General features: G+C 42.2%; 1 protein-coding gene across 1 annotated transcript in view; it reads right to left on the reverse strand.

The window, feature by feature from the left end:
- Positions 1 to 13,708, reverse strand: part of DNAJC13 (DnaJ heat shock protein family (Hsp40) member C13) — a 116,328-nt gene that overhangs the window by 27,448 nt on the left and 75,172 nt on the right. Inside the window, exons 33-40 of the mRNA XM_055135759.1 lie at positions 12,875 to 13,029; positions 11,133 to 11,334; positions 8,250 to 8,365; positions 7,088 to 7,166; positions 4,857 to 4,992; positions 2,252 to 2,436; positions 1,799 to 1,873; positions 109 to 228 (exon numbers count right to left, since the gene is read on the reverse strand). Coding sequence (XP_054991734.1) covers positions 109 to 228; positions 1,799 to 1,873; positions 2,252 to 2,436; positions 4,857 to 4,992; positions 7,088 to 7,166; positions 8,250 to 8,365; positions 11,133 to 11,334; positions 12,875 to 13,029 — 1,068 coding nt within the window. The remainder of the gene's footprint in view (positions 1 to 108; positions 229 to 1,798; positions 1,874 to 2,251; positions 2,437 to 4,856; positions 4,993 to 7,087; positions 7,167 to 8,249; positions 8,366 to 11,132; positions 11,335 to 12,874; positions 13,030 to 13,708) is intronic.

Here is a 13,708-nt window from a genome sequence, read left to right on the forward strand (position 1 = left end):
TTGAATTATCTACCTAAAAATAATTTTGGGAACCAACTCAGACTGGCTCCCTTGACAGGCAAACCCACTGCTGATTATATCCCAAAAGTGCAAGAGATAAACTTTTACCTTGCCAAAATATAGAACCCGACAGAGATCCTTGATGATGTCAGGCATTTCTGTGATTTTCTCTCGGCATTCTTCAAACTGAGCAGCTACACTGTAGCATTTGCTTATGTGCCCACACACCTGCAGACAACATATGGGGAGAGATTCCAAAAAAAGCACAGTTACAAATGCATTCTTTCTGAAGGCTGCCAGAAACAAAGCCATCTGAGACTCGTGGATATTTACTGACATAGCAATGCTTCAAACTTCAACAGAATATGGATCTTTTAGTGCCATATCACCAGTTTTCTGGTTAAACCTTTGAGTAGAAAATGGCTGACCAGCCACGGCTGCCACAGCATACGTGCCAAATTGACCCTGGGCACCTGGTCCTATATTTTCTTTCAAATGGCGTCATGGGCTCTCACAAACAGAGCTCAGGAGGCCCAAGAGTCCAGAGTCCATCCTAGCCAAAGGTACCTGGCTCAGTGCGAGGCCCTGAGGACATGGGGGTCAGGGTATCACCCAGGCCACTCCCATAGGGCTCAGGGATCTCCATGTTTGGGGGACCATGTGGTGGCAGGGATTAAACCAGGATCAATAGGAAGCTTTTATATTTTTATAGTGTTGGAAAGAAAAACAAACATGCAGCATAGGCTATGTGTAGCTTGAAAGCCTCAAAATATTTTTTTTAGTCTGTTATTAAAAAGACTGCCGGGGGCCAGAAAGACAGTACAGCAGGGAGGTCGCTTGCGTTGCCCACGGCCGACCTGGGCTCAATCCCCAGCACCACAAGAGCAGAGCCAGCAGTAAGCCTTGAGCAGACAGGTGTGCCCCCCAAAAATCAAAAGCAAAAATACGTTTGCCTTTCTCTGGGATTAATATATTTTTGTCCAGTGTTACCAGGATTCTATTCCTATACTTCAAAATAGAGGAAGAAACAGAAAAGCCTGCATTCGGCAGTCTAATTGCTTACAATTCTCTGGCATAAGCAATGGGTCACTCAGAAGATGCATCCTAGGGGCTGGGGCTATAGCTAAGGTGCCAGAGAACATGCCTCGTGTGGCCACGGTGCTGGGTTTGACGCTGGGCACTAAAGGGCCCCTGCACACCACCAAGTGCATCTCCCATAAAAACACACAAATGAAATGTATGTTCTACACTCATCTTCAGGGATGACTGTAGAATTTTCCTTCAAAGAACTCAATATTCCTGACTTTAACAGAAAATATCGCAAAGAAAATACTGTGAGTGATGAGAGAGGTAGAGATGGACACTGGGGAAGGAACTGGATTATAAAAATGAACAGCAAGATAACATACTCATGCAACTGGGTGTCGGGTGGAAAGGGTTCATTAAACTAGTTTGGATTTTAAGGGAGGGGGGCAAATGATGACAAGTGTTGGAGCAATGGTTCCTGGGAAAGTGATGTACAGACTGGTAGCATCATCGTCATCTTACAACTCACTAGCAAAGCACATCCTAAGGCCAGAGAATTCAGCACTAGGGAAGGAGGGTGACGAGAGAGGCTGTGGGGGGAAACGGCGAGGCTTACCCACAATTTCCAAGCCCTCCCAGTGATGCTCTTGGATGCCCCAGTCTATACAAATGGCACCGCCAGGAGTGAATCCTGAGTGCAACAGGTGCGGCCCCCAAACCTAAAAAGCTCCTGGTCTTGTGAAACTTGCTTGGAATCCTGTTTAATCCTCACCTGTACTGACATGTCACTTGGCTTACTAGAACGGTTCAAGACAGCCACACAACGACTGAAAGCCTCTTGAAGGACCTGCAGGGAAAGAAGCCCATCCATTAACCACTCTGATTAGAAATTAAAGCCTTTCCTGGAAGGAGTCAAAGTAAAATATTAAATATTTCCTAAAGGTTATACAGTTGTTTGCTCAATTGATATTTATTAAATAACAAAGAACTGCCAATAAACTACTCTGTATGTGATACAACTTTGAATCTAGTACTCTTCGATTCATCTTAAGAAATCAAACGTCTTTCTACCTTTCATTTTAGATCTAGAATATAGAGAGTATTTACCTGTTGAAACAAAGAATCTGAAAACTGTATTTGTAATGGGTGACATCTCTACTGCCATGTGTCATACAAAGAAGACTACACAAATTGACGACAAAATATACAAAGCAACCCAGGTTACCTCTATCCCATTCTCTCTTCTAAGCTCTTCTGCATTAAGGGCAGAGCAGTTGACAGTATGAAAAGCCAGCTCTGCGGCAGCCGGTAACAATGGTGATTCTTTTGAAAACAGGAGGTCATCTGAAGTTTCCATTGTTATAGTCCTAATCAGCATGGGATATCCCGCATATTTATAAGGCTGCAAATCTGAAGGAAAAAAAGGAAGGTTAGAAGATAAAATATAACAGAAGAAAAGCTGTTCATACCACAGTTATAAGTTCATTTGATATTTTGTTCAATTATACTGCTTTTGATAAAACATTCAAATGATACTGAATGTTTTTTACCAATGATAAAATATTCAACACTTAACTGTCTCCCAATTCTAGTCTACACAGCAGTAGGGCGTTCGCCTTTTACGTGGCCGACCCGTGTTCGATTCCTCCGCCCCTCTCGGAGAGCCCGGCAAGCTACCGAGAGTATCGTGCCTGCACGGCAGAGCCTGGCAAGCTACCCGTGGCGTATTGGATATGCCAAAGACAGTAACAGTAAGTCTCTCAATGAGAGACGTTACTGGTGCCCACTCGAACAAATCGATGAGCAACGGGATGACAGTGACAGTAACAGTATAGATCTTTTAGATTCTTTCTTTCCTAGCAAATCTGTTAATTTCTTTTCTTCTACTTTGCTTTAATGATTGCACCTAGCAGTGCCTGAGGGCTGCTCCTGGTTCAGGGTCACTCTTGGTGGGCTACAAAGTACCCGGGAACAACCCAGTGAGGAGACTGAGCCAGGGTCAGCCCTAACGGGACAAGAGCTTTGATCCCTGTGCTATCACTCTAGCCCATCAGCTGATTTCTTTAAAATATTTCTACTAAAATATTTCTACTAGAAAAATACGTACTTTCAAGTAGATTAAGTGAATGTAGTGCAGTGTTTTGATTCTCTGTAGCACATCAACTTTGTATGCTGTGTGTAGGTAATTACAATTTTCACTTGATCACAAACAGCAGAACACAGCCATTATTTAGAGACTGTATTAATGCTCATGATATTATCCCCATTTTTAAAGAAAAGGAACTGTAGGAGCCATAGAAATAACACAGAAGGAAAGACAGAAATAATAACAATACACCCAGAACCTCTTGGCCCCTGGCACCACAAATAGTCCCCTGGGCCCTTGATCACTGAGTACAGAGCCAGGAAGAAGGGCACTAGCAGGTATAACCTCAAAACCAAACAAACAAGAAAAGGAAGCGTGAGACGTTTCATTGAAAGTGAAAATTCTATTATGCTTTTTGGAAAATAAGTGTGGCGTTTTATCATACCTTACTGTAAAATGAATGTTCAGAAATAAAGAGTGTAATTTTTTACTAAGTAGGCAAAAAGAAACAATTTGTTAACTATAATTAGCTAACTCTACATTTCAATAAGCAAATTTGAAAGTAAAAGCTAAAATGTACAAGTACCCTCTTGTTCAACTTAAAAAAAAAACTTATTAGACAGAAACATGCAAGTTTATTGGTTTCAACATGATAAGAAGATAAGAAAAAAGGCATTTATTTTTAAGTCCTATCACATCAGCACCCTTAAGAAATTATTGGGTATAAACTTCCTTAAGGATGCACCCTGAAAAAACATTGAGTATTAATAGCACGAAGTTTGAAAAGACTTCTTGAATCTCATACTAATTATTGGTAAATGGCATAAAACTACAGATATTAGAAATGTATTCTGTTCAATATATTAAAAAAAATCAATAAATTACTATTCTCATCAGTGACCAAACTGGTAGCTTCCCACAACTACAGTCACTTGTCTTTAATTACCAACATTCCACATGTTAGCTGATCTCTAACTACTCTTCAGTTTCACTCAACATCATCCTTCGGAGCAGATGGGTGTTTGAACTACTGAGAACAACATCAAATGATTCTTAAATTCTAGATTCATCCATTTTCGACCTCTCGTTTAATGTTTGCTGCTAAATGGTTAACCACAAAAGCTGTTCCACAGAATGGAAATGTCTTTAGTAGGAATAAGGAAACTTTGTAAGAAATGAGAAATATTAAAAAACATACCTAAGATGTGGAAGGTTATAAAACAATTATTCTGAGGCCAGAATAACAGCAGAGCAGGTAGGGAGAGTTTGCTTGCATACGGCTGACCTGGCGTGATTCCCATACCCTATGGTTCTCGAAGCCCCACCAGGAGTGGGCCCTGAGTACAGAGCCAGGAGTAAGCTCTGTGCACTGCTGGTTTGGCCCCCGAAATTTTAAAATAAATAAAACAATTATTACCACCAGCCCCCACCATCCGGTACCAATGGTCTATATATATATTAAACCCCCAAATAAAATCCAATTATTTGGATTTTTTTAAACCTCCCAAAACAATCCAATTATTTGGATCTTCCTATTAAACAACAACAACAACAAAAACTCTTTTACTCTATCTGAAATAAAATTCCAAGAATTTTATGGAGTTAAGATTTCTAATTTTATTGTAGGGCCAGGGATTAAGCCCAGATCCTCACAAACGCAATACAGCCCTAACTCTGTACAGAACCAATTTAGCATGGTAGAAAGACAGAGGTAGGGTAAATCAGAAAACTGCACAGGTCTTACCTTCTTTGTGACGGTTGAAGAGGATGCTCTGTGTTTTCAGAATTAAAATTATATTCTCTGGATCTGGTCCGTCCACTAATTTTGCTGATTTGGTACATAAAAATTCATATGCTTTATTTACTTTTTCAAACATATCCTGTATGTAATCAAAGACAATTAACTTATAACTTGGAATATCTTAAATCACAACTTAGAACACAACCAGTTTGAATTTTGCCATGAACTTCTGTAGTTGCTTGTTGTATTATGGAATTCATTCCACTAGTAATCTACTTTGGAGGTATGTATTTCTCTGGTATAAATCTAGTTCTACATTTACACATAGCTGGCATATGTTTAAAGTGAACTTCCCCCGTAAAAGACTATTCTTCAGTAATGTACTGAAAAACAAAATTGGGGAGGGGAGTACTAGGGCCAAGCTGGCTGTGCTCAAGGCTTACACCTGGTTCTGTGCTTGGGGTACCACACGTGGTGCTGAGATTTGAACAGTGGCTGGCAGTATGCAAGGCAAGTGCCTTACCTACTGTACTATTTCTCTGGCTCCAGAAAAATGTTTCTTTTCCTGGCTTACACCAACTGTACAATGTTAAATTAACATACTCTAGAAATAGTTGGAGTTATTAAAAAATTATAATCAGAGTTACTGCTGAATACTATGATGGGCGTTAGACTACACTTACTACATTATCTCGTGCAGCACTTAGACAGCCATGCAAATTATAGTCATTTTATAGATGCCGTTACATTACTTGCCCAAGGTTCCTTAAAGCATAAGCTCTAAGTGACAAAATTAAGATTCACACTCAGGCCTGACACCTAAATTCATGCTCTTAAATGAGTACACTATTCTATATTCCTCAGTGTGATAGTTCCTCTATGTGACAGTTCTTCTTTGAGGCAGGGAGCGGGGAGAGGAGAAGGGTCACATCTGACAGTGTCCAGGGAGAGGCTACACCTGACTCCTTGCTCAGGGGTCACCCCTTGGAAGTGCCCAAGGGATCATATGTGGTACTGGGGTTCAAAGTAGGGACAAACCCTATTTTAAGATTCTGTGGCAATACCATATTATTTCACTACTATAGTTTTCTAGGTTACTTTAATATCTGAACAGGTTAAGTTCAGCAATTTAATGCTGATTTCAAAATTTCTTCCTATCTAATTATTCTTTCTTCCAGATGAATTTAGATTACTCTGAATTTCTCAAAAACACTGCAGATTTTTGGTTGTTTTCTTTAATTAAAGCTGCCTTAAACAGATAAAAGTGGCATCTCTTCAATGCCAAGTCTTCCCATTTGAGAACACTGTCTGTCTCCAGAAAAAGATGACCATGAAGTCAGTGGAGAATGCTTCAAGTTTCTAGCCCCAGACTTATTGTCTGATTTCACCTTTTATGAACCTTCATTGGAAATTTTGTGGACAAAGCAAGACCAGCTAATGCTGGCAGTAACTCTTGGCCTTTGATTGCATAACTTAAGATTACTAAGTATCATGTGGTGAGGGATGAGGATGGGAGGGACTGGGGAGAGTCTAGGAGATGACATAAGGGGTCAGAGAGAGAGAGCGAGTAGGTGCTTAAGGTGCTTGCCTCGCATGCAGCTGACCTTTGGTCCCTGGCACTGCAATATGACCCCCAGAGCACTACCAGGACTGGTCACTGAGCACAGAGCCCAAAGCAATCCCTGAGCACAGCTTGGAATGGCTTCAAAAAAAAGGAAAAAAAGGAAGTGACATAAGGACAGTGGTGGAGAGTTTGGGACGCTTTAGAAATGCTATAAGCACTGTAACTAGTACACCAATACCAATAAAAGTTAAAACTATTGTAACCTTTATTGTAGCTGTATAAAAAAAATACATAAATGTTTCTAACTTGCAAAATTGGGTATCTTTAGATAAAATATTACCCAAAATGTGGATAGCAACAGCACAATCTACAAACGTTCACCTATATTCCCAACTCTGTTACTCGTGTGACTGCCCATCAGAGCTAATTTTCAAATAGGCATGTAAGAAGCACAGAATGCCTGGATTAGTCACAGAACGGTTCTTGTGATAAACCAAACAAGGACGATTCATTCAGGAAACAGGTATGTAAGTACAAGGTGAACACAAACTGGGTATAATATGTAACAATGACTACAAAGAGGGGGACTGCATTGTTCATTCCAGACGAAACAGGAAACCGAGCAATAGGAAACCAACGCTAGAGCCCCAGTTTCAGATGCCATACATACCCTTCCTTCTGGGTTCTTATCAGGGTGGTACTTCTGTGCCATTCTGAAGTAAGCTTTCCTAATCTTGCTCTCATCATGCCTGTTAGACAGGAAAACTACTTTGGTAATACAGTACAGGACAAGACAAAGGTTACAATCCCATTCTACAATACCTACTGATGTTTCGGGATCTCTGCTTTCATTATGTAGTCATACATGAGGCATCGAGTTAAATGCAATGCCATGTAAATAAAATACTTCCTGCATGTTATTTTTATAGCTGAAAGAGAAAGCCTAAAAATTTTCCTATAAAAAGCTTGTTATTTCAAACTGCAAAATCTTAGTTGGTGTCTGAAGAAGTGAAAATGTGCCCAATATTGGTTTTCAAAGTATTACTTCAAACTCTAAATTATCTGAACTATTAGTCTTGACCAAAAACAAAGTCTAAGTTCACTTAATACTTTTTCATTTTTTTTGTTTTGGGGTTTAATTTTAGGTTTTTGCTACATCTGGCAATGTCCAGGGGTTATTTCTGGCTCTGCATGCAGGAATTACTCCTGATAGTGCTTGGGGAACCATACTGGATGCCAGGAATTGAACCGGGATCAGCTGTGTGCAAGGGAAATGCCCTTCCCACCGTACTATCACTCAGCCCCATCACTCTATACTTTAAGTGCCTTTGCTACCAGGGTCACCCCTCAGGTCCTATGGTGCTGGATCAACACGGGGTTCACACAAGCTAGGCATGTGCTCTACCTCTTGAGCTATCTCCCCGGCCCCCACCATTTTCCTGTGATACAACTACTATGAAGGGTCACGGGTACATTAATATTGTAAATCTATATACTTGATGATACCCTGTCACCCAGTATATTAGACATATCGCTATGAAATCTCCTACATGGACCAAAAGCTGCAAGAGGAAGAGGGAAGATGAGTATCTGAGGGATTACCGTGTGTCAGTGAGGCTAGGTACTCAACTGACTGTACTGGCCAGACAAGGAATGAAATACTGAACGAGCAATCAAAGAAAACCACCTGGACTCAGCATCGTATGGTTTTTGTCGCAGGGGCACATAGCACAGTAAAGGTTAACATTCAAGTGGATTTCATTACTTAGCTTTTGCTATCAAGACTCTCAGGCAAGAGGGACATTTACTATTAGAAAACTGAAACCACTCACGGCCCCTGTCCTTGAGGGAGATGAAGTACTTCGTAGGCTTCGTCTATGGACATCATAGGGGGCTTCTTCTCTACTTCCTTCTTCCAGGCGTCCAGGGTGTCTTTCAGAAGCTTCACCTTCAAGATAGATGGTTACAATTCATACCTACTATAGCCACACTTTCAGAATACAGCTTTTAAATGATAGAATTCTAACACCTATAAAAAATGACATTTCTGGCATATGCCATTAAGAGTTTTCTGGAATCCAAATAGCCCATTCTGGCTCCTTTGAATTGAATAATTAGGTGACACGGTGTTTGGTGTTTTTGTTATGGGGCTTTATTTTTCTTTTTCATAAATGATATTTTTTATTCTGCTAATTTTGGTCCTATTCTTGGTTTTTTTGGGATGTGTGTGTGTGTGTGTATATATATGTGTGTGTGTATACACACACACACATACATACATACATACCTCTCAGAGAGCCCGGCAAGCTACCGAGAGTATCCCACCTGCATGGGCAGAGCCTGGCAAGGTACCCATGGCGTATGTAATATGCCAAAAACAGTAACAATAGGTCTCATTCCCCTGACCCTGAAAAAGCCTCCAATCGTCAGGAAAGACGAGTAAGGAGAGGCTGCTAAAATCTCAGGGCTGGGAGGAATAGAGACATTACTGGTGCCTGCTCGAGTAAATCGACGAACAATGGAATGACAGCGATGACAGTGACACAGTGAGGGTGTGGGGTTGGACCACACAGAGCAGTCAGCAGTGCTTGGGGTCACTCCTGACAGTGCTCAGAGGATTATACAGTACTCTGGATGGATTGAAAGAGGGTTGGCCACAGCAAATAAAGTACCTTAATCCTATACTGTCTCTCTAGCCCTCTATTCTTTTGTTTTGGGACCACACTTGGCAGTGCTCAGGGCTTATTCCTGGCTCTGTGTTCAGGGACCTCTCCTGGTGGTGCTCAGGGGACCATAAGTAGTTCCTGGGACTGAACCCCTGATGAGCCGTATACAAGGCAAGCGCCTTAACCTGCATTATCTCCCTAGCCCTCTATTCTTAATTGTGAAAGAGACATGAAATACCTCCAAATGAGTAGCAAACAAATGACACTCTATAGTAATAAAATACCCATTATGTTTTACCAAGCTTCTTAAGATGACTAAACATATCTGCTGACAATTTGTGTTCAAAGGAACAGTGAGCACAGAAACCCTGGATAGCAGTGATGAGAGTTAATACAGACCTAAGTCCAGATGCCTAGGAAGTCAGTCCTTGGCAGATTAGAGCACAGCACACCTAATTCTTTTAAAACATTTCAAATCACAGAACGAGGTTCTTAAATAGATGCATTTCCCAGTTAATAAATGATGTGGGAGGGGCTGGAGCGATAGTACAGCGGGTAGGGCATTTGCTTTGCATGCGGCCAACCTGGGTTTGATTCCCAGCATCTCATATGGTCCCCTAAGCACCGCCAGGAGTAATTCCTGAGTGCAAAGCCAGGAGTAACCCCTGTGCATAGCCGGGTGTGACCCAAAAAGCAATAAATATAAATAAGTAAATAAATGATGCTGGAATCAAATCATGATCTGGCTTTTCTACCTAGTCAATTTCAGAACAAGTAGCCAAGTTGGCCTCCATTTAGCTGTAATACTGTAAAGAGGCTGTGCTTGGTGGTACAAATGGCAGCCGCTCTGATGTCAAGATAATGGTATAATTATTACTGTAGTAATAGACTAGCTGCGGTCTCTAGACCAACTTTATTGCAGACTTGTAGCAGACAAGGGCTCAAGTTGAATGGGTCAGTCCCAAGTACACGGTGGACAGGCACAGTAGATTTTTTGTTTTGTTTTGTTTTGTTTTTTGGGTTATACCTGGCGATGCACAGGGGTCTGGCTCACGCACTCACGTATTACTCCTGGCAGTACTCGGGGGACCATATGGGAAGCTGGGAATCTAACCTGGGTCAGCTGTATGCAAGGTAAATGCCCTACCCACTGTGCTATCGCTCCAGCCTTTCAGTAGATACTTTCATATGAATGAGGTGACATTTAGTCTTTCCTCTCTCTCTCTTTCACTCTTTCTCTATATATGTACATATATATAATACATACATATATATATATATGTCATGAGTGATGCTGTCTTAATGAAATCTCATGCAACTTCCCTAATCACTGTGAGACAGCAGCTATCAGTATTTCGAGTAATCTTAGAAAGTCAAGCAATTCAGCTCTATAGCGCTGCTAATGGCCAAACCAAGACTCAAAACCCAGCTTCCTAATTCCAACATGTGTGAGCCTACCTAGCTGATATAAAATAACTTTACCATTCATAATTGGATACTGTGATAAATGCAATCAAGCTGGCTTTCTTTTTTTCCTCACAGTATTTAAGCTCGAAGTACTCCTGAGAAACTTATCTTCCAGTTAGAATTCGCCCACACATAGTGCTCGCCCTTGTGGCACAGGCTCAGGTACAGGGCAATACTGCAGAACGCTACTGTCCTCACAGAGGGGAGTGGGCAGAGGCTCCCGCTGCCATGACTGGGCACACACCTGGCTGCAGTGCTCGTGAGGTGCCAAGGGGAATGAGGAGGTGACACTACAGGCCTCACAAACTTTACTTGTGCTCTAGCAAGGACTGTAACTGTTGCCAGGGGTCACACGCTCGGTCGAGATACGCTCAGCGATACTTGCACGCAGCTGGCTGTAGTGTGCCAAGATGGTACTCTGCCGTGGTGCCAGAGATTTCTCCCGGCATGTGAGGAAGTGCTGGGGAGGGAACTCGTGGTCTTCTGCCTGTCAGATATGCGCTCGACCACGGAGCTGTCCCCAGACCGCAGGAGAGCCTATTTCTCTGGGAGAAGGAGGCACGAACCCGTCTGTTGACTTACTGGATCTTTAATTGGCCAGTCTGGAAACCGGAGTGTATCACAAAGTTGTTTGAGGTAATAAATATTACAAAACAGTTCATTTTCTAGCTGTGGATAGTTGATGACTGGGATTGGACAGTAGTGATAAAGTGCTCTTGTGTTACTCTGAAGACGAGGCGTGAAATCAGCGAGATGGGCAGCAATCTTCTCTATCATTAGGCGCCTACAATGATAAAAGTCTTTCAGCATTAGTGAAAGGTTTGCTTAAGGCCAACAAAAAGGATGAGTGGTAATCATGCAATATAATCACATGGCTCTTCCTTAGAGTCACTCAATTTCCTAGAATAAAAGAGCTTATAAGGATGCTACCTGGGATATGCTAAACTCACTGTGTAAAGTCTCAATGGGCAGCAGCTTATTGGTAACAGTTACCTATACACAAGATCAAAGAAAAAAGGCTGGTGTTTCCAGTCTTCCTGCTGAGAAACGAGTCACTGGCAGGTCAGCCGGGAGAGTCCACATGAGTGTGGACAGGAAACTGCTGTCAGCGAGCACACGGCATGCTACTTATCTTACTAAACCTCCGCACTCTGAGGGCTGATCCTCATCTAAGCCAAACCTCGACTGTATCACTGTACAGAAACTGTATCTTTTAGAGGGAAAACTCATATTGACCCATCTCAGGGTCAAAAAACCAGAGAAAAAAATGAAACACACTCATTTGTATTCCCTAAATTTGTTAACAATAAAAAGTATTCTCTCATGCCTTTGGCAGGAGTACAGGTCAAGCATCTGCTCCAACACTGAGATGCCACATAACCAGCAGGTGGCAGTGCGGGTGTGAAGGCAGGTAAAAGCCGTATGTATCTCCATTCAGAGGGCCACTGCCATCGGCCACAAGCACACAGTCCCACGCCAGAACAAGGAGCCTGTTTCCAGACAGCGCCTGAGCTGAGGATGGCGCTGCCCCCAGTCTCTTCTGGGTTTCCGAAGGCTTTGCCAGGGCATCCCCTACAAACAAAGGCTGAGGACCAGCTTGAAATCAAAATGCGCTGGCTAGGAAGTCCTCATTCTGTAAGGAACTTGAAGTTGGTGGAGCACAGCTCTAAGCACCCCAGGCGTGTGTCTTGGGTCTATCTTGATCTTTATTACCCGACCACACTGGATGGTTCTTCCAGCTGCTCTCAGCAGCGTCTGGGGCACCCTGTTCTAAGGACTGAATCCGCCCTTCCTGCACGCCAACTAGAGTACCCTCTGAGCTACCTCTCCAGCCCCACCCCAGTACATCCTTTACGTATTATTTTACTGCTTAAAGTTGAGCGGTTCTATGGGCTGACTTCAGAGGGATGGGCGGTAACAGCTTTACCCACAGGGCCGGAAAGATAGCAGAGGGGTTGAGGCACTTGCCATGCATGTGGCCAACTCTGTGGTTCGATGCCCTGCATTACAAATGGCCCTCCAAGCCCCTCCAGGAGAGATCTCTGAGCACAGAGCCAGGAATAAGCCCTGAACACAGCTGAGTGTGACACCTACCTCCAGCCCCTGCCCAAAGCTTTATCCTTACATAATGTCCTATTAAAGTAAGAGTAATTTTGTCAACCATAATAAAGTGTACTGACTTTTAAAACTCCCATTTGATTTGGTACTGAAAACTACTATGGCTTTAGATAAGAGAGCTAGAGAAACGTGTCTTTAGCAGAAGTTAAACCAGACCGAAACATGCAAATATTCTTAATATAAAATACAATCAACTGGTTATTTACCTCATTTCACTACTCCAGATTGCTTCCGGAGTATCAAATTCTCCTAGAAAAATCTCAGAAAACTTTTCAGGCTCATAATTTTCTAAGTAACAAACCATTGCTTCTGGTAGAATGTGTCCAAGTATACTTCTCTGGAAAATATCTTGTCCTTTTGTCTTTAAAACAAAATAAGAAAAAGTCAGAAACACTAAAAACATCTTTCAATTTTCTAAGTTAATATTCTCTAGGATTAGAAATCTTTCAAAAGCAACAGTTTATATAACATATGTATGTATATCTATCTATGCCATTTATTTTGGGGTTGGTCATACCCACCAGTGCTTGGTGGACAAGCAACGCTGAGGATGGAATGTGGGATAACCACATTCAAGCCGTAGGCTCTTGGCCTCTGAGTCACCTCCCTGCCCAGAGGCAAAGTTTTAAATTTTTCCAATTTTCTCACTTTCAATTTGTATCACTTTGTGTAAATGTCCCAGTCATGGGCATCCTTTCAAAGTGAGACTCTACAGCCTCACTGCCTGCTCTACAGCCAAGCTTCTTCAACTATCAATGCGATCCACCCGGGGTCACTTGACTGAAATCGGGAGCTGTGAAAAATTGGGCAATGACAAAAGGTTTCTGAAGGTGCAATGACCAAAAACTAACTGGAAGTCAAATGTGTCATGAACTGGTTGCTCTTGGCAATGCTTGCTCACCTGCGTTGCATTTCTCGGGCAAAAAGAGTCGTAAGCAGAACAAGGTTAAGTCTTGTTCAATGAAACGTGTGATTTGAGGCCAGAGTGAGCACAAAGGGCTGGAGGACTCACCTGGAAGCCTAAGCCCCGAGTTGGAATA

Source organism: Sorex araneus, chromosome 4 (assembly GCF_027595985.1).
Source record: "Sorex araneus isolate mSorAra2 chromosome 4, mSorAra2.pri, whole genome shotgun sequence".
Taxonomy (NCBI): domain Eukaryota; kingdom Metazoa; phylum Chordata; class Mammalia; order Eulipotyphla; family Soricidae; genus Sorex; species Sorex araneus.